General features: G+C 55.8%; 2 protein-coding genes and 1 long non-coding RNA gene across 5 annotated transcripts; 2 read left to right on the top strand and 1 right to left on the bottom strand.

The window, feature by feature from the left end:
- Positions 1-132: 132 nt before the first annotated feature.
- On the top strand, positions 133-6,376 carry CTSA (cathepsin A). The gene is made up of 15 exons (XM_025875374.2): positions 133-291; positions 489-679; positions 823-934; positions 1,211-1,261; positions 1,352-1,438; positions 1,903-2,058; positions 2,371-2,462; positions 2,773-2,857; positions 3,448-3,539; positions 3,627-3,705; positions 3,780-3,919; positions 4,564-4,639; positions 5,312-5,401; positions 5,576-5,680; positions 5,952-6,376. Exons 1-15 carry the CDS (start codon positions 238-240, stop codon positions 6,033-6,035), a joined length of 1,494 nt encoding a protein of 497 aa, XP_025731159.1. The 5' UTR covers positions 133-237; the 3' UTR covers positions 6,036-6,376.
- Positions 6,217-15,395, bottom strand: PLTP (phospholipid transfer protein). 3 transcript variants are annotated; one of them, XM_073880342.1, is made up of 16 exons: positions 15,230-15,393; positions 14,509-14,733; positions 14,322-14,421; positions 13,389-13,517; positions 12,974-13,129; positions 11,703-11,766; positions 11,569-11,632; positions 10,795-10,886; positions 9,880-10,056; positions 9,731-9,790; positions 8,349-8,513; positions 8,187-8,254; positions 7,389-7,431; positions 7,220-7,283; positions 7,058-7,134; positions 6,217-6,618 (listed from the first exon to the last, which is right to left on the bottom strand). In XM_073880342.1, exons 2-16 carry the CDS (start codon positions 14,606-14,608, stop codon positions 6,487-6,489), a joined length of 1,491 nt encoding a protein of 496 aa, XP_073736443.1. In that variant the 5' UTR covers positions 14,609-14,733; positions 15,230-15,393; the 3' UTR covers positions 6,217-6,486. The 3 variants fall into 3 exon arrangements, with proteins under 3 accessions (XP_073736443.1, XP_025731160.1, XP_073736444.1); XM_025875375.2 differs by having other exon boundaries at positions 14,509-14,619; positions 15,230-15,392; XM_073880343.1 differs by lacking the exon at positions 8,349-8,513 and having other exon boundaries at positions 14,509-14,619; positions 15,230-15,395.
- Positions 15,396-15,925: 530 nt separating this feature from the next.
- LOC112827059 (uncharacterized) lies at positions 15,926-21,120 on the top strand. The gene is made up of 3 exons (XR_003209141.2): positions 15,926-16,084; positions 19,304-19,345; positions 20,423-21,120. It is a non-coding gene; the product is annotated as an uncharacterized lncRNA (long non-coding RNA).
- Positions 21,121-23,964: the final 2,844 nt, after the last annotated feature.

Raw genomic sequence — 23,964 nt, 5'->3', positions numbered from 1 at the left:
GTCCTAGCGCCGCTTGCTCAGCCATTCCGCCTGGACCCGGGCCCCCGGGAGGCCGAGGCATCCTGGCCGCCCACGTCTAGGTCATCTGATGGCTGGCGCGCGCGAGACGACCTGGGAGGACCGCGGACTCTGACCCCGCGCAGGCCGCCGCCTGCGAGCCACCGGTCCAGGGGACCCGGCGAGGCGCCGGAGGATGGTGGTCACGTGACGCCGGCACCCACGTGACTCCGACTCCACATGACCTCCCGCGGCCGGGCCCCTCCTGGAGAGCGAGGACGCGGGGGAGCAGAGGTGAGGGCGCCCGGGGAGGCTGGAGGGGACCCGCAGCCCAGGGCCGGGCGGCGGGGCGGGGGTGAGGGGCGCTGGGGCCCGGCCGGGGACTCCTCTGGCAGCCACGCCGCCGCCGCCAGCTCCTCGGCGGGGCGGCCACACGGAAGCGCCGAGGAGCGAGGGAGCGCGGAAACAGGCTGCCCCGCTTGCTTCCGCAGATGGTCGGGGCCGCGCTGTCGCCGCCTTGGCTGCTGCTGCTGCTGCTGCTGTTGCTGCCCTGGGCGCCCCCGGGCCAGGCAGCGCCGGACCTGGATGAGATCCAGTGCCTGCCCGGGTTGGCCAAGCAGCCAGCTTTCCGCCAGTACTCCGGCTACCTCCGTGGCTCCGGCTCCAAGCACCTGCACTACTGGTCTGCGGCCCTCCCTCCGGGGCGGGGAGGGGACGGCGCGCGAGCTGGGGGAGGGTCTGAAGACCCCCGGGGGAGCCTGGGAGCAGGGAGCGCTGGAAGGGGTCCCTCCGCCTGCACCCACCCTGCTCTGCCTCCCCTCCCAGGTTTGTGGAGTCCCAGAAGGATCCCAAGAGCAGCCCTCTGGTGCTTTGGCTCAACGGAGGGCCCGGCTGCAGCTCCCTAGATGGCTTCCTCACGGAGCACGGCCCCTTCCTGGTGAGTGGGAAGCCACTGTCTCCCCCCTACCCCCAGCCAGGAAGGGGAGAGGAAGGGTACTGTCCCTAAAGGAAAAGACTGGGGAGGAGGGAGAATGGGACTTGGGGGTGTTCCCAAGTGTGCCCTTTCCCTGAGCTTGGGTTCCGTCGTCTGTACCATTGGCTTGACTCTCTGTACCTCTCAGGGGTTTTGCCCGAAGGGGGAGTGCCCAGCAAGGTGGCCCTTTTCCTTCCACCCAGCTGGCGCTTGGCACTTAGCCATCTCTCTCCTCCTCAGGTGCAGCCAGATGGTGCCACCCTGGAGTACAACCCCTATTCTTGGAACCTGGTATAGCTGGAGCTGTGGGTCCTGTGGGGGTGTCTGGGCACTTGGATGGGGTGGGGAGCCTTCTTCAGTTGCTTTCCTCCTGCCATGTAGATTGCCAACGTGTTGTACCTTGAGTCCCCAGCTGGGGTGGGCTTCTCCTACTCTGATGACAAGACTTACGCAACCAACGACACCGAGGTGAGTCCAGTGCCCGCCCCGTGCCCCGTGCCCCAGCCTCCCTGGTTCTCTAAGGGTGGCACGACCCGGGGGGAGAAGAACATGGCCTTGGAGCCTGTTTTTGGCTCTGTCACATACTGTGTGTGGTCTTGGCAAAGCCACTTCCTCTTGCTCAGAGTGGGTGGGTGTCATTATCTCTGAGGTTCTTTTTTTTTTTTTTTTTTAAGATTTTACTTATTTATTTGAGAGAGTGAGAAAGAGAGAGAGAGAGAGAGAGCACATGAGAGGGGGGAGGGTCAGAGGGAGAAGCAGACTCCCCGCTGAGCAGGGAGCCCGATGTGGGACTCGATCCCGGGACTCCAGGACCATGACCTGAGCCGAAGGCAGTCGCTTAACCAACTGAGCCACCCAGGCGCCCTATCTCTGAGGTTCTTTCCAGCTCAAATAGCAGAACCCTTTGATTCCCTCCATCCTGCTTTCCCTAGGTCGCCCAGAGCAATTTTGAGGCCCTGAAGGATTTCTTCCGCCTCTTCCCTGAGTACAAGGACAATGAGCTTTTCCTAACAGGAGAGAGCTATGCCGGCATCTACATCCCCACCCTGGCGGTGTTGGTCATGCAGGATCCCAGCATGAACCTTCAGGTACAGGGCCGCTGGCAGGAGGGAAGTGAGGCAGCTTATGGTCATGGCCTTTCGGTGAGCGAGGTCAAACAGGCCATCTTCCCCGTCCAACCTGGTCTCCTTTGTAACGTGCTTGCCACTGCCTGGCCTGCCTCTGCTCGTGTGCCTCCCACGACAGGAAGCTCACCTGTCAGCCAGCCAGCTCTGTTCTTTGAGTGGCCTCGCCACAAACCACCTTGGATTTCAGCTTCCAGATTGCTGGAGGTCTGGGTGTAGTCAGGGGAGGCTCCTCCTCTCCCTCCAGATGACCTGAATGCCCTGGGTGTTTCACAGGGGCTGGCCGTGGGCAACGGACTCTCCTCCTATGAGCAGAATGACAACTCCCTGGTCTATTTTGCCTACTACCACGGCCTTCTGGGGAACAGGTATGGGAGGGGGCGGTTGGGCAATCTCCAGGGTGGGGCAGGTCATGAGATCTCAGGTCTGCTCTCCAGGCACAGGCGTGACACCCCACGGGGCCCTACCATGGTTTATGAACAGGAGGTGGGGGCTGAGGTTGCTGGAAGGGACTGAGGAGGGCTGGCAGGGTGGCCCCAGAGTAGCTAGGTTTGGAACCTACATACCATTCCCTGTGATCCGTTTCCTCGTCCCCTGGGGGCAGGTGGTGGTGGGAGGTTGGAGGGAGAGGGTGGGAGGCCCGCTTGGGGCCTGAACACTTTCATGCATCTCCTACAGGCTCTGGTCTTCTCTCCAGACCCACTGCTGCTCTCAAAACAAGTGTAATTTCTACGACAACACTGACCCAGAATGCGTGACCAATGTGAGGTTCTGCCCCCAACCTCTTGTCACCCCGACACCCCCAGCCCAGAGAACGGGACCACATCCCCTCCTTGGGGACTCCCTAACCCCGTGTCCCCTATGGCTTTGCTGTCCTGCCTCCTTCAGCAAGTTGGTGTTTTCTGGGACACGTCGAGGGATGTGTTCCTATCCCCACTTCCTGTGACCTCCTGGGCAAATCCTGTAACCCCTGGGAGGGAAAGGATCTCTCACTTATCGAGCACCTACGGTGTGCCAGGCACCGGGCTGACGTAGGTCAGTGCAGATTATTTAATCTTCAAGATTCTCCTTTAGGGAAAATTGTATTGTCCACATTTTCCGTTAGAGGAAACTGAGGCCAAGAATGTTAAAGTCACTCGCCTGAAGTCGCAGTGCTAGGGAGTAGAGGCACCAGGGTTTGGACCCTGGGCTGGCAGATTCCTTCCACTGAGCCTCAGTTTCCCTACCTGTAAAATAAAGCGGGGGAAGGGTAATGACAAGAGGTGAAGTAGGAGAGCGATCTTGGGACGCATTGGTGGGATCCTGGGGAGGCCGGGGTTCTGTGACACGGGGTGGCTCGGCGTGTCATTGCAGCTGCAGGAAGTGTCCCGCATCGTCGGCAACTCCGGCCTCAACATTTACAACCTCTATGCCCCCTGTGCTGGGGGTGTGCCTGGCCATTTAAGGTAGGCCCTGCGGTGTGTCCGGGGGGGGGGGGGTTGGGTCCAGCCTCACCTGAAGGCCGAGGCACCCATCCCTCACTGCACTTGCAGGTACGAGAAGGACACTGTCGTGCTCCATGACTTGGGCAACATCTTCACTCGCCTGCCGCTGAAGCGGATATGGCATCAGGTGTGCAAGCGCCCGGCTTCTGGTGGGGGTGGGGCAGGGAGGCGAAGACCCTGACCTTCAGGCGGTGCCGCCAGGCGCTGCTGCGTTCCGGGAATAGGTTGCGCATGGACCCGCCCTGCACCAACACCACGGCCGCCTCCACGTACCTCAACAACCCTTACGTGCGGAAGGCCCTTCACGTCCCCGAGCAGCTGCCCCGCTGGGACATGTGCAAGTGAGGCTCTGGGGGTGGCAGGCTCAGGGCTCATGGGTATCAGGTTCCCAGGGATCCCTTGGCCAGGGTCTCTCTGGGGTGGCACTCAGGGTGCCGCGGTGAGTTGTGCAGGATGTTTGACCCTTCAATCGATTGCTGTTTTGCCAATTCATTCTTAAACGGCCGCATCGGTTGGTAAAATGGCGGTTTGCATCCCTGGTATTTAGTATACCAGACCGTCTCCCCCACCCCCCCACTCTACTGCAGTCCCCAGTTGCACGGACCTCCTATGACCCGTGTGAGTAACAGGGTGACGCCTGGCCCCGTGGGGCCACTCAGGTCCTCTCACTGGCCGGTGCCCCTGCCCTCCTGTTGTTCCCTGCTGCGGTTCTCAGACCTGTGGGCCCCTCGGCACGAAATGCCGGCTGTGGACCCATGACTAAACGTTCCTATATACGTTTCTAAATGGGGGCGAGTTGAGGACCTCTGAATTCCAGTCCCTCATCCAAGTAAGTCCTAGAGAAGTGACACGAGGAGGGGACTGAATCCCAGCTCTGCCTCCTGGGCTGGAGCTTAGAGCTAGGAGGGGCTAGGAGAGATCTGCTCTGTGACTTTTTGTCTGTCTTTACCCCGTCTTCCTGGGGCCTGCCCACGTCCTCCCGCAGCTTCCTGGTGAACATACAGTACCGCCGTCTCTACCAAAGCATGCAGTCCCAGTACCTGAAGCTGCTCACCGCGCAGGTGAGTGGGGGCAGCACCGCTGGGTCCACCAGCAGCCTCGGGACCCTGGAGCAGCATGATAAGGTGGGGCCCCCTTTAAGTGCCACTCCGGACACAGGAAGCTGAAACTCCAAGAAATGAAGCCCAGTGACTGGCAGGGTCATGATTTGAACATGGCTTTGTCCCCATCCCATGCTGTTCTCTTCGTAGGAGGCTAGGGGGTCTGCGTCAGCCAAGGAGACGTTAGGTTGAGAAGAGCTAGGAGAACGTGCGATAGACAAGCAAATGGAGGTTCAGGGTGGGAGAGGGTCTTGTCCAAGATCATCTAGGAGACCCTGACAGCCAGACAGGACCAGGTTCTGTACAGCACAGTGGTTAGAGCGTGAGCTCTAGGGCCAGATCGCCTGTGTGCAAGTTTCTTTACTAGCTGTGTGACCCTGGGCAGGTTTCTTATATCTTGAGACTTGCTTTCCCCACTTGTCAGATGGGGTTAATAATAGTATTTGCCTGCGTAGGTGAAGCATTTCGTAGAGCACTGGACATGTAGAGAACAATCAGAAAACGCAGCGTTTCCTGCTTTGTGCTATTTCACTGGGCCCCTTGAATTCCCGGCAGGGGTAGGGCTTGAACCAGGGAAGGGCTGGGACCTGGGCTCATTCCAGACCCCCCATTCCCTCCCCTGCCCTGCTGCAGAAATACCGAATCCTGCTCTACAACGGAGATGTGGATATGGCCTGCAATTTCATGGGGGATGAGTGGTTTGTGGATTCCCTCAACCAGAAGGTACGGCGCAAGGATCCTGGCTCTGGGGAGGGATAGGGCAGCTGTGCCCGGCAGCTAGGCTGTGGGCAGACAGGGCAAACCTGGGGGAGTTCCGGGCCCCTGAGGTCTCCTGGCAGCCATGAGCAGCGATGATGGTGCGGCAGCAGGCTGCTAAGTCTTTTCCTGGTGGGGCAGATGGAGGTCCAGCGCCGGCCCTGGTTAGTGGACTATGGGGACAGTGGGGAGCAGATTGCTGGCTTCGTGAAGGAGTTCTCCCACATTGCCTTTCTCACCATCAAGGTAGGGCCTGGGCCTGGCAGGGGCTGGCTTGGCTGGAGGGGATGGGGCAACACCTACCTGCCCTCCTTCCAGCTCCCTTTACACTGGGTTACCGGGATCCCATCTTGGCCCCCTAGGAGCAGGTTTTCGGGCGGGGGCGGGAAAAATGCAGTGCTTGGGGCAGGGCTGGGAGAAGAGGAAGGTCACCGGTTGGAGGGATCCAGTAGGTTGGAGGACACACCCACGGGCAGGGGTTACACAAGAAGGGGATCTCACAGAGCTTTGCTCCTAGGGCGCTGGGCACATGGTCCCCACCGACAAGCCCCAGGCTGCCCTCACCATGTTCTCCCGCTTCCTGAATAAGCAGCCATACTGATGGAGACAGTCCCCCTTCTGCCTGATCCAGCCCCTCTTTCCTGCCCCTCCTGCTAGAAGGGAGGTCCCCCTTTATGCAAAATGCCCCTGTGGGGCGGATCCCTGCCTCCAGAACAGCTTCCCCTTTGCCCCCTCCACAGCCCTCTGCCTCCCAGACCAGGCCCCAGTGCCTCACATAGACAGCCTGGGGGAGTTAGCACTTTATTCCTGACTGGGGTGGGGCCTGGCCCCCTCCCTTCATGCACTAGAACACAGCAGAGCTCAGGACAGCCCACGGGGAGGGTGGACGGACTGTAATTGATGGATTGACTGATGATGGAATTAAATTGGGTACAGCTTCAAGCCCTGTCTTCTCTGTGGCACTATGGGCTGGGGAGGGGGGGGCGGGGGCTGGGGGAGGGGACGAGGGGTGTCAGAGTCCTGAATGCCCCTGCCAGGGTGGGCTTGAGGGCTCAGGCAGCTGTCGTGGAGGGCGGTGGGGCACTGGGCGCCCAGGAGTCCCTGGTGTCGGCAGGCCGGTTCTTCTCAATCACCTCTCGTAGCCCTTTGGCAAAGTGGAGGTCGGCCCCAATAGTGAGGAAGCCCTGTGCGGTGGGGGCAGAGAGGGGAGTCTGTTCATTCCATCACAGGCCAAAAATTTCAAGATAGAGCCACAGTCCTTAGCCTCGAGGGGTTTTCAATTTAGTGGGACAGGAGGAACAGCAAAGAAGTTCTAGCTCCCTGTGAAGGGTGGAAAAGAGAGGCTGCAGGAGCACAGTCTGTGGAGGTCAAGGAGGACTTCCTAGAGGAGGTGACCTCTTAGCTCAGACGTTCAAGAGGAGTAGATATTGGGGGTGGAATCCGGGAAGAGGTTTACAAGGTGACAGCCCAGCTGTGCAGAGGGCTGGAGAAGTCTGATGATGGAAGATTAAAATGGGAGGGGCCGTTGATAAGGGAGGGGCTGGGGTCGGGTAGCAGAGTTAGGTCGGTGGTGAAGCAGGGGCAGGGAGCCTCTGCCCTCCTCCCTCACCGCCCCCTACTCACCGCATGGTTCGTCACCACCTCGCGCACAAAGTTGATACCCTCGGGCAGCGGGATCTGCACCCCCCGCCACATCCGCTCTGTGGGTGGGAGCAGGTGGCTCAGCTTGGGCCCACCCAGCTCCCCTCGCCTTTCTCTCTCCTGCCTCCCGACCCCCAGCCCTACCATTGAGCATGGGCATCACCCCAATCTGCAGCATGGTCTTCAGAGGGGCCTGCAGCGGGATCAGCTGGGAGGGAGGAGGCAGGACATTAGGGCAGCCAGCAGGAAGCGGCCTGGCCTTCGCTGCCCAGCCCCGACCCGGCCTCGGCACCCCCGCCACCCCCCAACTCACGGCCAGTGACTCCAGGGCGGACTGGTTCGAGTAGATTCGGAACCTACAGGAGAGAAAGAAGTGTCCAGTGGGCACAAGGCCCGAACGCTCCCCCTCCTCGGGCCACCAGAAGCCCCCGAGTCTCAGCCGCAGATGCCCCCACCTCCACATCTGTCCGGGGGTTCTGCCACTCGCCAGGTGTGCATCCCTGGGGGAGTCCTTTCTCCCTCTTGGGATTCCTTTTGTCCAGGTTTGCTACTTTTACTTTGTCGACCACTTCCTGTATACCAGCCTTGTGCTGGTAGCTTTGCACGTATGGTTTGTGTTTATTTAACCAACCTTACAGAGCTCGCTCCCTCCCAGATAATAAGCATGTTACAAAAGTTAAATATTAAGATATTTTAAAATGCCAACTTGACTTCATCCTGATAACCCTAAGGAGGCGGCACTATGAAATTGATTTGCACTTTTTAGAGGAAGCAGATCAAGCCTAGAGAGAGGAAGTAATTTGCCTGCGGTCTCACAGGTGGTAAAGGGCAGAAACTGCCTCTAGAATCTAGGCTCTTAACCATGACCCTGCAGTATCTCATTTAACCCCTGGGACAGTGCTGTCCAGTAGAACTTTTGCAAAATGTCGCATGTTTGCATTTGCCATGTAAGAGCCACTAGCTACCTGTGGCTAGCATAGTAGATGCTATTTTTCCCTAGCTCCCCCAGTGGCTATAGGTCTGAGTGGATTTTTGCTCCCCAGCTCTTGGGCGGGTGCACGGAGGCTCAGCGAGGTTAAGCGCTCGCCCGAGATCTTGGCCAGCTGCTTACCGGCGCAGGTCCAGCTGGGTGCGCAGCGCCTTCCCCCGGAGTGCCATCTTGGCGCTGAGACGGGCGTCCTGCAGGCAAGGGGGTTGGGGAAGGGTTACTGGCCCACAGGGTCCGCAGCACACTGTCCCTGACCCTCCGTAGCCCCCACTCTGGTGCCCGCACCATGGTCATGCTGGACAGCTGGACCTCGGGCTGGTCTGGGGGGACCAGGGCGATGGTGACACTGGCAGTGACAGAGACCGTGGTACCCGAGGGCTTGATGGTGCAGCGAGGTGGAGCCAGGACGCGCAGCTCCAGCTTCAGCGGGGAGTCGATCACTGCTGGGCTCTGGGGACAGAGTAGGGAGGGCGGGGGAAGTCCCAGATCTGTTCCCTGATGAGCCCCGGGAGGGGAGATGGGGTGGCTCAGGCTCTGCCTGCTGGGAGCCCAAACACACAAATACGAGGACTGGTGTGGCTTCCCAGACCCTTCAGGACTGTGTCCAGCCTCTGTGTCTTTGCTGACACGAGGGATGGAATGTCTCCTTTTCCTGCTGTCCTGAGTTCTCGGTGGTGGGGGATCCATCTGCAACCAGACTCCTCGGGGACAGTGTTTGCATCACATCTCCCCCCCTCCCCCCCCGCCGTATTGCCCTTCTCTGAACTGCTCTGCTCTTTCTCCTGGAGGCGCTGACCAATACTTTGCCTGTGTTAGCTCATTTAAACCTCATCATAACCACGTGAGGCAGGAATTACCGTACTCATCTTTGAGATGGGGACACCGAGGCACAGAGAAGTTAAGTAACTTGTCCAAGGTTCTGTGGTCACCCAGGTGCGGAACCTGGGATTCAGAGCCGGGCACTTTGGCCAGAGAGTCCATGCCCCCACCAGTGCTTGGCCATCAGGTTGATGGTGACGATGGGGATGACAGCAGTGGGGAGAGCAGCTAGCGTTTCCTGAGCACTTACCTGCGCCAGGGGCTGCTCTAATTTCTTTACATGAATTGACTCAGCTAATCCTCACGACAGCTCTGGCAGGTTGTATAGTGTAGAGGAGATTAAGGGCAAGTTCTCTAATGATCACGGAGATACTTCTTAAATTTTGACCTTTCACCCCTCTCCCCATGAAACAAGGGAAAATAATAAGCAAAAAGAATACATCAGGGTCGCCTGGCTGGCTCAGTCGGTAGAGCGTGCGACTCTTCATCTTGAGGGTCGAGTTCGAGCCCCACGATGGGCGTAGAGATTATTAAAAAAATAAACTTTAACTTAAAAAAAAGAATACATCTGTCATTGTTAAAGTCCCTACACTTAGAGAGCTTGGGTTCTCAGCCTGCTGTCCTCCTAGCTTCATGAAGAAGAGCAGGAAGTAGCAAGGGCCCTTCACAGACTTGGAATCGACCTTGACAAATAAGAGGACTTAGCCACAGGCAGGAGGTCAGGCCTTCTGTTCACTCCATGGTGGCCGTGGAGGCCTCTGCCTGCACACCTCACGCGTCCCCTCGCTGGTGTGCAGGCGGTAGGGCCACCCACCCTGGCCACGTCCCTACCTCCCGCCAACACTCACCAGCAGGACGATGCTCCCAAAGTAGGTGGCCCTCAGCAGCATGTCCAGATCGTGGGGCACCTGGAGAGGGGAAGAGGGGATGAGGCAGGGTCATCAGGAGTTCCGGACAGGGCCCCTCTTGCCCATCCCACAGACAGGCCCCAGCATACCTTGTCCCCCACCAGTGACAGCTGCAGGGCCCCCGCCCGGAAGTAGCTCTCCATGGCAGAGTCAAAGAAGAACTCCGAGAAGGCCACGTACACCATCCGCTCCTCGTCCTGCAGTTGGGGCTCTACTGCCCGGTTGGGCAGGCTCCAGTTCCCCTCAGCCAGGGGAAAGAAGGCCCCCTGCAGTTGGGGAATCAGGGTCAGCTTGTGGCCCAGCACCCAGATGTTCCCACGCCCAGTGTCAGGCACCATGAGGGATGGTGGGGGTCGGACCCAGCTGCTATCTTGAGGGGACCCATTAGCACAACTTCTTTAAGTTGTATTTATTTAAGTAATCTCTCCACCCAACATGGGGCTTGAACTCATGACCCCAAGATTCAGAGTCGCATGCTCCACCGACACCCAGCCAGGTGCCCTCGTTAGCACAACTCTTTAAAAAGGCATTCACAGCAGGGCAGCTGGAGTTCTGCAAGGGAGCACTTCCATCAGACCAGAGAAGGGACGCCCAGGAAAGGGCTGGGGAGGAGGAGGCATGGTGGGCCTTGAAAGATACAGAGCAGGAATGATAAAAGCTGCAGTTTACATTGACATCGATTATGCGCATAAAGCTGTATATCCCGCTGCTCCGGGGGAGATGGGGAAGGGCAGTGCATGAGCAAAGGTCCTGAGGTAGGAAGCGAGGGCATATTTGGGCAAGAATGAGTGCCGAGAAACAGGGTGAGGTTAGAAAGGTGGGGCCAGACAAGGTTAACCAGGCTCAGAAGCCAGACCCGGGAGTTGAACCGAATCCTGCAAGCAGGCACGCTCAGCAGTGGAGTGGCCTCATCGGAGCTGTGCCTTCAGAGGACCAAACGAGCAACACGGGACAAGGGGGAGGTCTGGTGAGGTCAGAGACGCCCTCCCAGCCAGGCAGCTCACCCGGAAGACCATGTCCAGATTGCTGTCGGACGCTACAGGATCCTTCAGGAGGGAGTAGTCGATGCCAACCAGCTCATCCACAGAGCTGCGAACTGCGGGAAGGAGCTCAGTCACTCCAGCTGTGTGATGCTGGGTGAGGTGCTCACCCTTCTGGGCCTGTTTCTCACCCACAAAGCGGTGATTATAAATCTTCCCTCAGAGGGTTGTTGTAGGGATCAGATTAGTTTTATGTGGGAAGCATTTAGTGCTCAGCAGTATTGATGCCGACTGCCTCTGCCACCATCATCACCGCAATACAAGAGTTTCATCAGATCACTAAACAAGATGCCAAGGGAGTCCCTTCCTTTGTTGTTCTCTCTGGCCCCTCCCTCCCTCCCCATGCTCTGTTGCGGGGCCTGATGATCTCTACCCCCCAGCAAACAGAGGTCACAGTTCAGGAAAAGGGAATTCATGTTAGTTGAGCACCTTTGAAGTGCAGAGGATTAATACAAACAGGGTCCCAGTGATCAGCAAGCCCCTATCGAGGACCTTGACAGGCATCACTGAGTTAATCCTCACAACAACCCCCACGAGGAGGCATGGCCAGCCAAGCGAAGATACCAAGGCCCAGAGAGGAGTACTTACCTAGGGTCACATGGCCAGTCAGTAGCAGGGGCCATATTTGAAGCCAGGGCATGGCAGGGGCCCACCCTGAAGTATACCCAGCCTCCACCTCAGCCCCATTCCAGTCCCAGGCATGGCCCGGAGCTCCCCTCCCAGCCAGCGCCAACTCACCAGGCACGGTGTCCAGGAGGGAATTGAGGAGCACCATCCCTGCGTGGTAAAGCACGGGGCAGATCTGCGAGGTGGGGTCTAGAGTCAGGGCCTTCCAAAGAGAGGGGACCCCCCCACACACACTGCTGCTGTACCTGCTGGTTGAGGAGGAAGCGCATCCCCGAGGTGATGAATGTGGAGAGGAACTCATAAATCTTCCTGCAAGGAGGGGAGAGACCACGTGAGCCCAGACTCTGCCCCACCCCTCTGGAGTGGGGACTCCAGATCCAGGAGAAATCAGTGGCCAGAGAGACAGGGGGGAGGTGGCTCAACTTTGACTTGTATTACCAGCTCTTTAATGGAGGTTTTCCGAATCCCCTCGCTAGCCTGATTCTCAAGACCTCTCCCTAACCCCCACCCCCCACCAGCCTAATGAATTTGCCCCCAGTTCTTCAAACCTGCTGTACGCATCCCCACCTCCAGATGCTTACTCACGCCCTCCCTTCCACCCTCGGAGTTCCTGTCCTGTATTTCCCTCTGTAAGGGTTCAGATGCTTCCTCTTCCAGGCAGCCTTCCCAGATTGCCCTCTTCTGAACCCCTGGAGTACTCAGTTCCTCTCTCAAAGCCCCGATGACAAATGTTTTGTCCCTTCAGCGAGGCTCTGAGTTCCTTCATGAATCCTCAGGGAGTGACATATACTTTATTTGTTCAGTAAATAAAAACTTGACAGTATACCAACACCAGATGATAAATCCACCATCTTTTCTCTCCCACTCTCTTTGAGAGCTATCACAAAGTTCCCTTCTCAGCCCAAAACCTGAAATTATGCTATTGTTTTTAGTAGTAGTAGTAAGAGCTGCCAGTTATTGAGAACTCAGTTCATGCCCAGCTGTGCATACTGATCCTCACAATTACTCTTATCCAGGAAGCTAGCCACTAATATGCCAGGTACTGTTCTAAATATTTTTACATATATTTTTTTTTCTTTTTTCTTTTTTCAAGATTTTTTTTTTATTTATTTACTTGAGAGAGAGAATGAGACAGAGAGAGAGACCATGAGAGGGGGGAGGGTCAGAGGGAGAAGCAGACTCCCCGCTGAGCAGGGAGCCCGATGCGGGACTCGATCCCGGGACTCCAGGATCATGACCTGAGCTGAAGGCAGTTGCTTAACCGACTGAGCCACCCAGGTGCCCCTATTTTTACATATATTAACAACTAGTCTTTGCAACATCTTATAATATAGTTGCTATTGTCATCCTCATCTTACCAAGGAGGAAATTGAGGCACAGAGCTTCAGTGACTTGCCCAAGGTCACAAAGCAGGGAAATGAGTGTGCTGAGCGTTGGACCCAGTTGGCCCGGCTCCCAAGCGTGTGCACTTTGCATTGCACCAGGCAAATGGCAGTGAGGCTCAAAGGGGGCTTACTTGAAGGTTCCCCCGAAGGCCGCGTGCATTCTGGAGACTGAGGCCTGGCAGGAGACGTTGGACACTTTGATACGGCCAGTGGCATCCCGGGAGAGCTGCAGAGCAGTGCGGATGGACACACCCTCGGCAGAGGCATTGATATAGCCTCCATCATAGCTGCAAGGGGGTGTGGGGCAGTCAATGTCCGACTTGGAGCTTAACCACGTCTTCGCCACCCACCCCATAAATCGTAATACCTCTTAATAAGACTTCACTTCTACCAAACCCTATCAACCCTTATGAAGTGGGTATGCTTGTCCCTACCGTACAGACGAAGAAATTGAGACCTAGGAAGGCTAAAGGACTGCCCACAGCCCCACGGCATCCCAGCCCTCCTGATCCACCCTCCACTCCCCTGAGGGTGCCAGGTCCTCACAAGAACCAGTAGAGAAGCTGCCTCCGGAAGCGCAGCCCCAAGGACGCGTTGCTGATTTGTAGCACCAGCTCCTGCTCCGGCTGGAAATGGAGCTCAGAGGACGTCAGCTGCAGCTCTGTGACCTTCACCCTGCAGGAAGCCTCCGGGTCAGCTTCAGGGCCACGAAGAGGGAGTCCACCCAGCCACAGGAAACTAATTCCCTCCTCTTCCAGTCCAGACCTGGGGAAGCTGAGCTGGGTGGAATGAATTCTTCCACTTTCCCTCAAGTGCCCAGCCTGGACTTGGACAGCTCAGAGATGAGCTTCACCCCTTCTTTTTTTATTTTTTTTAAAGATTTTATTTATTTATTTATTTGCGAGAGAGAGAATGAGAGACAGAGAGCACGAGAGGGAAGAGGGTCAGAGGGAGAAGCAGACTCCCTGCCGAGCAGGGAGCCCGATGCGGGACTCGATCCCGGGACTCCAGGATCATGACCTGAGCCCAAGGCAGTCGCTTAACCGAGCCCCCAGGCGCCCTCACCCCTTCTTTAGATGCCTTATTGCTTGCACTCCCTTCCCTCCCACACCCTGTGGTTGCTTGACCTAGACCTGGTCTTTTAGCCGAATCCTTTGATTTTGTGTCCATCAGCTGAGCTACATACCCCATTTCTCCTGTCCCCACGGGACCTCTCCCAGTAGCTCCACCCCGGGCGCTCTACCCCACTCTCACCCATCGGCAAGTTTCGTGACTCCCCGGCTCCGGTGCTCTTTGGCCACGCCTTAGCCCCCAAGGCCTCTGCTTTGCCGTTCTTGGCCCCGCCTATGTTGGCTGGCTTGGCCTTTATCTTCTCCGCCCCATCCTGTTTCTTGAGAGCCGCCTCCTCGGTGTGGCCACGCCCCTACCCCTACTCCGTTTTCCCGGCCCGAGACCCCGCCCCCCGGATCCCCTACTTACTCCGAGATGTTGTAGTAGAAGTGGCCCTCCCTGCCCCGCAGGTCCGGAATGGTGATGGTCTCCAGCTCTTGTTCCAGAAAGCGCAAGCCCTCCTGCTTCACTGAGGTAGCAGCGAGACCCTTAGGTCCTGCACCCACAGCTGGAGCGACCCCTCCCTCATCGGCCCTCACCCGGCCCCGCGCCTTACCCAGCTCCAGCGCCTGGGAGGTGACGCGGGTCTTGCAGCCGGGGAGCTCCGCATGAGCGCCTGCCAGAAGCGCTAGGAGGAGGGCCCCAAAGAGGGCCATGGCGAGCGGGCCTGGGGTGGGGTGGGGTCGCTGGAGTCATCAGGGCCGCTAAAACCCACTCCCCGGTTGTCCAACCAGAAGAGGGACAGGCCGGATCGTTACCCTCGAAACAGCTCTTCGGAGAACTTGGAACCAATTATATTGCCTCTATTTGGCAGATGCGGAAACTGAGGCTCAGAGAGGCGACGCGACTCGCCTTCTAGCTCCCAGAGGATTTGGGGCACGGGGGAAGGGGAGGGGACATTCTCGGTCCCCCCGTGCACCCGCCGCGTGAAGAGTTTTGACCCCTCGGGGACCAGCGCCCCCCGCCTCCACCACCTCCCCTTTCCTTTAGCAGAGGACAGGCGCGGCTTGCCTGTTACCATGGAAACGGCTGCACGCGCATTCCTGGGGGGTGGCTTGCGGTCTCCCAGGCCCCGCGCCGGGGGAGTAGAGGGAGCTGCCGGCCAGACCTCGGGCTGCCGGGTCCTAAATCCCTGCCATCGGGATTCGGCCTGGTATCCAACCCCCCCCCCCCAAAATCAGCGCCCTCCTTCATGGGATCTCTTCCCCACCCCGGGTTCAGTAGACCACGCGGCTCAGCGAGGGCCTGAGGGTGGATGGGGGCGCCCTCCAACTCACTGCGGCGGAACTGGGGGTCGGTGCGGTCACGTGGGGCGGCGGGCTGCGCGGGGGATCCGGGCGGCGGGGTCTGGCGGGCTGTGCTGGTCCAGCCGCCTTTATAACGCCGGGCCTCTCCGACCCCCCTCCTCGCTCCCGCTCTCCCCTCCTCCCTCGGGGGTTGGGAGGGGACGGGGCGGAACGCTGGCAGCCGGGAGGGTGGAGAGGGCTGTACGGAGCCCCGTGACAGGCCCGGCGGCTGTCAAGACAAGTGGGGGACCCAAGCCGGGAAGGAGGGAGGGAAGTGCAGGAGTCGGCCTGCCCAATCCCAACAGTCCTTGCTTCTCTGGGACCTTGGTTCAAATTCCAAGTGCCCATGTCTTCCTCTATGACCCTGAGCAAGTCACTTCACTTGGGGCACCGCGCCTCGGTGTCCTCATCCAAGGAAATGTGCGGGATACTTGGGACAACCCGCAAAATCAATGCCCAAGACACATTATCTTCCTTCCTTTCCACCCACAATCATCAAGACCTCTCCTTGCCAGGCTTCACCAGGGGAACCTCCCCGCCAAATGTCTCTATGTCACTACCTAGGGACCTAACAGGCCCAGAGACTTCTCCCACTGGGGTCCAAGCAAGTGCTGCCTGCCCAGGTGGACAGGGCACAGGCTGCTGGAATCACCCCAGAGGGAAGATGGGTGTTTCCCAGGGACTGTGGATTTTGTGTGTGTGCGCACCTTTGGAGCTAGGTTCTCGGCACAGTATCTCCATCTACTGCCTGCAGGGTGTTCCCAGCTCCTGGCACCTGCACAGAGTAGTGCTTGCTACCTTTTCTTGTTGTCCGATGGAGGAAAGAGGAAAGGAAAAGCGATAAAGGTGAGTGTCCACTGAACATGTATGTAGCACCAAGCACTCATCCCGGTAGGAATATCAACACGTCCTGATTTGCCCAGGACCTTCCTAGCTTTGAAACTGAACGTCTCCCTTCCAGGGAACCCCCTCCATCCCAGGCAAACCAGGATGGTTAGTCATCCTAGATCGAGACTAACTTATTTAATCCTCTTAACCTATGAGGTTGGCACTAATATAGACCCACCCTAGCAGGAAACCAGAGGGAAAGACCACCATGCAGCTACTACTGGAAAACCCATGAACTGTGCAAGGGTGGGAGGTGGTGTTTATAGCCCAGTAATTAGTGCTTAGACTCCAGTCTGACAGACCAGGATTCACATTCTAGGAATTTGTCCAATTCTTGGACCCCTTACTGAAGCACCTCTGAGACTTAGTTCCCTCTTTCTGAAACAGAAACAATAAGGTTGTTGTTGCGAGAATAAATTAAAAGTGCCTATTGCATGTGCTGAGTACAGTACGTGGCACACCATCAGTGCCAAATAAATGCTGGCTATTAAGGTTAGGGGCACACACCACAAGCACATGAGACAGAAAGGGTGTAGGAGAGGAAGGAAGAAAGGGCTAAGGATATCCAGAGGAGGAAGTGCCTTCGAGCTTTGAACTCTAGTAGCCCTCGCTCTTCCTGGAGCCTGGCTCAAGCAGAAAACCTGGCAGATGTTAGTTTTCTTTCTTCTCACTTTCCCTTTTTTTTTTTTTTTTAAGATTTTATTTATTTATCTGACAGAGAGAGCACAAGCAGAGGGAGCGGCAGGCAGAGGGAGCTGCCCAGCTGAGCAGGGGGTCCAATGTGGGGCTCGCGGGGCTCCGGGGCTCCATCCCAGGACGCTGGGATCATGACCTGAGCCGAAGGCAGACGCTTAACGACTGAGCTCCCCAGCCGCCCCCTCTTCTCACTTTCTTACTGAAATACAAGCTCAATCTTTGTATCACTGGGATCTCCTGTGGGAGATTCTTGTCTCCTGTGCGTCACTGTCCCCACAGCAGCCCCAGTGAGCTTTAAATGTAGCTATGTGATCTTGGGCCAGTGGTCTAACCTCTCTGGGCCTGTTTCCACATCTGGATTACTCGTGAGGATTAGAAGAGTTAATGCATTTAAAGGACTTGATGAGCACCTGGCATGTAGTAAGGCCTCAAAACACATCAGCTACAGTCATCCAGCATCCTTCGCCAGCATCTAGTGGCTTTCAATGACACTCAGAATAAACTCCTGCCTCCGTGCCCGGACTTCCAGGCACGTGACACGTGCACCCCTGTCTTGTCACCCACCCTCTGTCACCCTCCTTTGCTCTGGCTACACTGGCATTTGCCCTTGCTCTTCCCTCTGCTTGGAATGCTTTTCCACCTGATCTTCCCACAGCTAGCTCCTTGTCATGCTGGTCTCGGCTTCAATGACACTTCCTCAGAGAAGACTTCCCTGCCTACCTAGCAGTTACTCTCAGTCCCATCAGCCTGTTTTATTTGCTTTATAGACCTTGTGACTATTTAATATTGGTTTGCCAAACTATTGGTTAATGGAGACATGGTCGGTCTCCGTGAGAGCTGGGATCTGGTTCCCCACTTATTCCCAGTACCTAGAACAATGCCTGCACTGAGGAGGTCCTGCCTATTTGCTGAGTGACTAAACTGGTTTGGAGCCCTCAGATGTGTCTGGGGGGCAAGTGATACCTATGCACCCTGGATTCTTTAGCAACTCCTGCGCCTCGTTTGTCTCAGCCCGACTGACTCTAAACACAGCCCTGGGCCGGGGGACAAGATGTACTCACTGGCCTTGAATCCAGGGACTTGCCCTGTCAGCCTGAGCCCCTCTGTCACACGAGTTTCCCCTTTCTCCCAAAGCCTGTGCCCCCAACGCTTACACTTCAGTGATATTGGCAGACAGGCAGCCCAGGAAGGTCTTTGGCAACCTCCCCGGTTCCTCAACACTTGACTTGAGGGATGAAGAGATCAGAAGGCCCAAATCCCTTTCCACTTTCACTCCTGTCTTTGAAGAGGGAAGGAGGGACTTCCCAGCACTCAAAGGGACAGGAAAGAAATGCTTTTCTAGCCTCTACTGTGCACCCAGCACAGCGATATTGTTAAACCACGAGGAGAGCAAAGCATTAATTAAGCGCTTTGGAATCAGACAGACCTGGTTCAAATCCTGCCTCTGTCATTTTTTAGAGCAGAGGTCAGAGAACTGTTCCTGTAAAAGGTCAGATAAGATAGTACATATTTTAGGCTTTGCTGGCTCTGTGTTCTCTGTCACAGCTGTTCAAACTCTGTCATTGCAGCTATAAACAAGACTTACATGAACAGACCCCTCGCTGGACTTGGCCCATGGGCTGTAGTTTGCAAACCCCTGTTCTAGAGTAAATTAAAAAGTAAGTCTCTTTAAGAGCCCCAGTTTCCACATCTGTAAGTTGGGGATGATCTAGTACCCGACAACCTCTCCGGGTGGTGGTGAGATTTTAAATAAAGTATATAAAGTGCTGGGGCACCTGGGTGGCTCAGTCGGTTAAGCGGCTGACTCTTGATTTCAGCTTGGGTCATGATCTCAGGGTCCTGGGATCAAGCCCCACATCTGGCTCCTCGCTCAGTGGGAAGGGTTCTCTCTTTCTCCCTCTGCCTCTCCCCCAACTCACTCTCTCTGTAAAATAAATAAATAAATCTTTTTAAAAAAATTTAAATGGGGTACCTGGGTGGCTCAGTTGGTTAAGCGTCTGACTTCGGCTCAGGTCATGATCTCAGGGTCCTGGGATCAAGCTCCTCGTCAGGCTCCCCACTGGGCCGAGAGGTTTGCTTGTCCCTCTGCCCCTCCCTGGCTCTGCTCTCTCTCTCTCTCTCAAATTAAAAAAAAAAATCTTTAAAAAAAAGTATATAAAATGCTGAACCTAGTACTTGGTACACTAAAGGGCTCAATAAATGTCTCTGGTCATTGGTATTAACTAGTTGTTTAACAAACAAAAAGTGCTTTCCAGATATTAACTCGCTTAAAACTCATAACGTCCTGTAAGACAGGTATCATTGTCCTATTTTACAGATGAGGAAATAGAGACCCGGAGAGGTTAAGGAACTAGCTCAAGTCAGCCTGGCTCCAGAGCCCTTGCTCGTAACCACTCCACTCACTTGTGTCTCTTTTTAAATGACCCCGTTTAATCCTCACAGCAATTCCTTGAGATAGCTATCATTGCCCCTGTTTTGCAGACTGGCACACTGAGGTACAGCGGCAGGAAGGAACTGGTCCAAGTAAGTAAACACAGGCTCCACTCACCACAGGACACCAAGTTGGATTTCTGCCCAAGATGTCAACATGTGTAGCCTGGCTTCCCCCATCCCCCTTCCCCTTTCACCAGCTGTGTTTTCTTTGGATCCTTGCATGGCTTGGGGAAGCTGCGTCAGCCCATCTCCCCTCCTGACCATTCTCCCGCCCCCGCCCCCCCCCACGTGCATCCAAGCTACCCCTCAGGAGATGAACCCCCTCCCTCTCCCCGCAGCGTACCTACGGACAGGCCTGTGTTGGTCTGTGGGTGTGCCTGGGAATGTGCGACAGGGGGCGGAGTTGGAATGAGGGAAGAGGTATGTGTAGGGGGCAGATGTTCTACCAGGAGACTCTGATTACATCTCCCCAAATAGGCAGAATGACGGCGCATGGTGGGGGCCAGACATTTACCAAATGGAGATAAGAGAAACACAGGACTGGGGCTTTCTGAGTTCAGCCAGGACAGAGCTGCTGACTGCCTTTCTGTGGCTTCTAAAGCTTGGACACTTGGCCTTTTGGTTTCTCCTTTTCTTTCCCATTTTCTCCTTGAAGACCGGTTCCTTTTTCTGTGGATGGAGCCGGCCACCTGGACCCAAAGGATCGTCCAGGTTTCAAAGTCAAACACTCCAACGTTTCTCATAGGGTGTTGCTCCCCAGCTCCCAGGTCCTGTGCACCCCTGTCCCTGGTACCTCTCCAGCAACTGGGCCTCAAGCAGCTTACTCATCCTCTGACTTGTCTACTCTTCTTCATGTTCACCCTCCCTCCCAGCTTCCATGCCTCTTGCAGCCTCTAGCTGACTCTGACTCATGGGGCCTCTTTCTTAATAGTTCTCTAACCCTCCTGTCCCTGCTTTCATTAGCACTCAGCATGGGTTTCCCAGCCACCCACTGAGTTGAGGAAGGGGTGGGAGATCTGAACAGTGCTGCCTAGTTGTTTGGAGTTCTTAAGCCAGAAATAGAAATTTCCAAGTAACTGAAGGGAGGGGGGCGGCAAGCAGTAGTGACTTTTCCTTCTGATGATGAGGACTGGTCACCGTCTTCAGCCTATGCTTGTCTCTTTGCAGGCCTTTCGAAAGGTTGCAAGAAACACCGGACACATTCCAGCGTCCTGACTTTTTCCAAGATGCTCTGCTACCACAGTCTCTAGAGCCCAACATACACACAGCCAGGAGTCATGAGGACATCACAGCCCTCCGGCCTCCCTCCCCGTTGCCACCCAGCTAGTGCCGTCTTTAGCACTGTCCCCACTCTGGTACCAAATTCTGGGGCTCTCCCAGGCTTCTCATCTCAGATCACGGGCCCATGTTCACCCAGATGCTCCAAGCTCACCCAGAAGCAGGGGAGTAATCCTTTGAGTCTCTTACTTCCTGAAAGCTCATGTCAGCAGATCCTGGTGTTCCGAACTCCAAAAGGTGCTCCCCCCGCTCTATGCACACCTCTCCATTTGCACCAACACTACTAGCCTGGGCCATTTTCTTCTTTTACCTGGACAACTAGTCTCGTCTGCCTGCGTCACTATTCCCCTAAAGATCTAGTCTTCCTGCACCAACCACAGGGATGTTGAAAAGGTAGAAATGGTAGTATTTTACTACCCTATTCAAAACCCTCATTCACTCCCCATCACACACAAAATAAGACCTGGACTCTGGCCACAAGCCCGGAAGGACTCCCGGCCTCCTAGCTCCTGCCTACCTTCCTATCTTCCACCACTGCCTGGACGCCAACTCACTCCATCTCAAGCTTGCCATTGACCCTTCCCTCCACTGGATGCACCTTTGCAGACAGACTTTGAGTGGTTAGCTTCCTTCATTCACTCGAATCTCTCCTCAAGTGTCACCTGCCCTGGGAGGACCCCTCCCCAGCACCTCCTGTTGTTCTGTTTCATTCTTTTTTGGCCGTTTCTTCCAGCAGACTGTAAATCCCATGGTGGCAGGAGCCTGATACTCATGGCTGTGTCCGCAGGGCCCAGCACAGGGTCCAGTACATAGAGAGTGGGTCGTTATTACCAGCTACAGACCCTTCAAAAAGAGGAGATTTTATCATGGATGGAGCAGCGCCGACCTAACCCCCCCTTGAGCCTCTAAGCTCCTTATACTTCCTGCTGGCACCACCCCTCTCCCTACATCTTTCTGGGGTTATCTGGAGCTGGTCTGCAGCCAGGAATGCCATACTTTGCTAATCTTTTCAGGGGCCTGAACAATCCCTAAAGTCACGGGGTGGGAGGTGCTCCCTCAGGATCTCAGCTGGCTGTGCAGAAATCAGGACTCCCTGACCCAAGCCACTCCCAGGCCCTTTTACCTCACCTTCCAACTGGCTGGGCTGCCCTGGGACTTCATGTACCTTCTTGGGAGGCACCTTGCCTCCCACCCCCAAGCGCCTATGTTTCCTGGTATGGGAGAGCCTGCTGGCCAGCCTGAGGTCCCTCTCAGTGCCTAGGCCGGAACTCCAGGCCTAAAGTTAGATCGCTGTTTTTCAGCCCTCCTGCACATTAGTAGCTTTTAAAGTAGGGAGGGTTTTGCTTTGTTTCGTTATGATTTGAATACCTATGGCCCCAAACCCGAAACTCTGATTTTTTTTTTTTAAGTAGGCTCCACACCCAGTGTGTTGCCCAACACGGGGCTTGAACCCACGACCCTGAGATCAAGACCTGAGCTGAGATCAAGAGTCAGACGTTTAACTGACTGAGCCACCCAGGTGCCCCCCTGGTGTGGTTTTTTTTTTTTAAGTAGGCTCCATGCCCTATGTGGGGCTCAAGTCATGACCCGGAGATCCAGAGTCACACATTCTACAGACTGAGCTGCTCAGGCACCCCGCAAAACTCCGATTTAATTGGCTTGGGCTGAAGGCCAGGCATCAGTGGGTGTTTTTTTAAAAAGTTCCTCAACAGGATATAATGAAAAAGGCTGATAGTAACAAGCATTGGCAAGGATGTGGAGAAATGAGAACCTTCACAGGCTGCTGCTGGGGATGTAACAGAGCGCAGTGCTTTGTCAGTTTCTTATAAAGCTAAACACACACTTACTGCACACACAGCGATTCCACTTCTGGGTGTCCCCGCCACAACTGGGAAAACCAATGTTCACACAAACACTTGCACACTGATGTTCGTGGCCGTACCATTCCCAACAGCCAAAAAGTGGAAACAACCCAAATGCCCAGCAGCTGGCAAACAGATAAACAGAACGTGGTGTATGTGTGTGGGGGGGAGGACTGTTCAGCAGGAGAAAAGAATGAATTACTGATCAGTGCTGGGACATGGCTGAATCTCAAAAACACGATGCAAAGTGAAGGGACTGAGGCAAAGACTGCATTCTGTATGATTCCATTTATGTGAAAGGTCCAGAAAAGGCAATTCTTTACAGATAGAAAGCAGAGTCGTGGTGACCTGGGTCTGGGGCGTGGGAAGAGGGGGTGACGGCAAACAGGGGCAAGAGCTCTTTTTTGGGGTGATGGAAATGTTCTAACACTGAGTTGTGACGGCTACACAGCTGTGCACATTTACTCACAGTCATCGAATTGTACATTTGAAACAGGTGAATCTCGCAGCATATATAAATTATACCCCAGGTTTTTCCTGCCAGGGTTGAGATCTCTGGGTTAGAAGTCGCACGTCCTAGGAACCCCTCAGCTGGGACCCAGGCTCAGTTGGTGTCCTCCCTCTTCCCCCTCTTTAGGTCAAGGTTTCCTCTGATCTCAGATGTTTGTGAAGCTGCCAGCTGTCACCCTGGCTTCTTTTTTGGGGAAGTCTGGGTTTTCATTCTGCAGACTCAGCTCATAGGAGTGTAAACATCCTGGTTCGTGGCCACTCTGCCCAAAGTAGTAAGAACAGGCATCAGAAGGAATGGGTGGGGAGGGTGAAGGTGCCCCCTGACCCCATCCTGAGATGACCCAGACACCACCTGGAGATGCTGGGTGCTCACCCAGAACAGGGACTGAATTTGGGGTCCAGGACCCTGGCTCGACCTGCACCTTCCCTGTCGCCTGACGAGTTCCTCCAACACACCACCCCTTTCCACCCCTCCAGGACTTGGTACAGGCTGTATCCTCGCCCACCTGGAAAGTCCTACCCTTCCAGCAAGAGTCAGCTCATTGCCATCTCTTCTGAAGCCTTCTCTTTCACAGCCTTCCCCCACCCCCGCCCCGCCCCTTGGTCAGCCCAGCAGAATCCTTAGCTCCCTGGAGCAGAGGGTTTATTGATGCGTCTGCCTCCCCACCTCCTCTGTGAGCAGCCCGAAGACAAAGAGTCTGTCTTATTTCTCTCTGGTTCTCAAGGTTCTGGGGCAGGCCCCACCACATACCATGCCCAGCCCAAGGAAGAAATGGAGGGGAGCGTGACACCACATCAGACACCTACAGGACTGGGAAGATCAGAGGAAACGCCCCACTCCCCTCGTCTATTCTTGGCCTAAATGACTTCTCTCATCTGACCCCAGAATGGTCAGAGAGCCACTCCCAGTGGAAACCACAGTTTGGGGTGGAAGACTTTCTGCCGCAGCTTCCCTGGGGCCAGGCCCACTGGCCTCGGAAACTGCCTTAGTCTTATTTAAACTGCAGAACAGCGTCTGTGGGCAGCTCTGGGTAGACCTGGGTGGGGGCACCTGGATCA

The sequence above is a fragment of the Callorhinus ursinus genome, unplaced genomic scaffold, assembly GCF_003265705.2.
Source record: "Callorhinus ursinus isolate GAN/ISIS: 27379988/994484 unplaced genomic scaffold, GSC_fseal_2.0 scaffold38, whole genome shotgun sequence".
Taxonomy (NCBI): domain Eukaryota; kingdom Metazoa; phylum Chordata; class Mammalia; order Carnivora; family Otariidae; genus Callorhinus; species Callorhinus ursinus.
Note: the sequence above shows the minus strand (reverse complement) of the source record. Positions and strands in the feature narration are given on the sequence as shown.

Bases quoted from the DNA above. Each gene is read 5' to 3' on its own strand.
- PLTP (XM_073880342.1), bottom strand. From the start codon at position 14,608: ATGGCCCTCTTTGGGGCCCTCCTCCTAGCGCTTCTGGCAGGCGCTCAT. The intron at 11,767-12,973 runs GTAAGCCCCCTT...CCCTCCTTGCAG, and splicing joins GCCTTCGGGGGAACCTTCAA to GAAGATTTATGAGTTCCTCT. The intron at 7,135-7,219 runs GTAGGGCTGGGG...TCCCACCCACAG, and splicing joins GGTGATGCCCATGCTCAATG to AGCGGATGTGGCGGGGGGTG.
- CTSA (XM_025875374.2), top strand. From the start codon at position 238: ATGACCTCCCGCGGCCGGGCCCCTCCTGGAGAGCGAGGACGCGGGGGA. The intron at 935-1,210 runs GTGAGTGGGAAG...TCTCCTCCTCAG, and splicing joins CGGAGCACGGCCCCTTCCTG to GTGCAGCCAGATGGTGCCAC. The intron at 3,540-3,626 runs GTAGGCCCTGCG...CTGCACTTGCAG, and splicing joins GGTGTGCCTGGCCATTTAAG to GTACGAGAAGGACACTGTCG.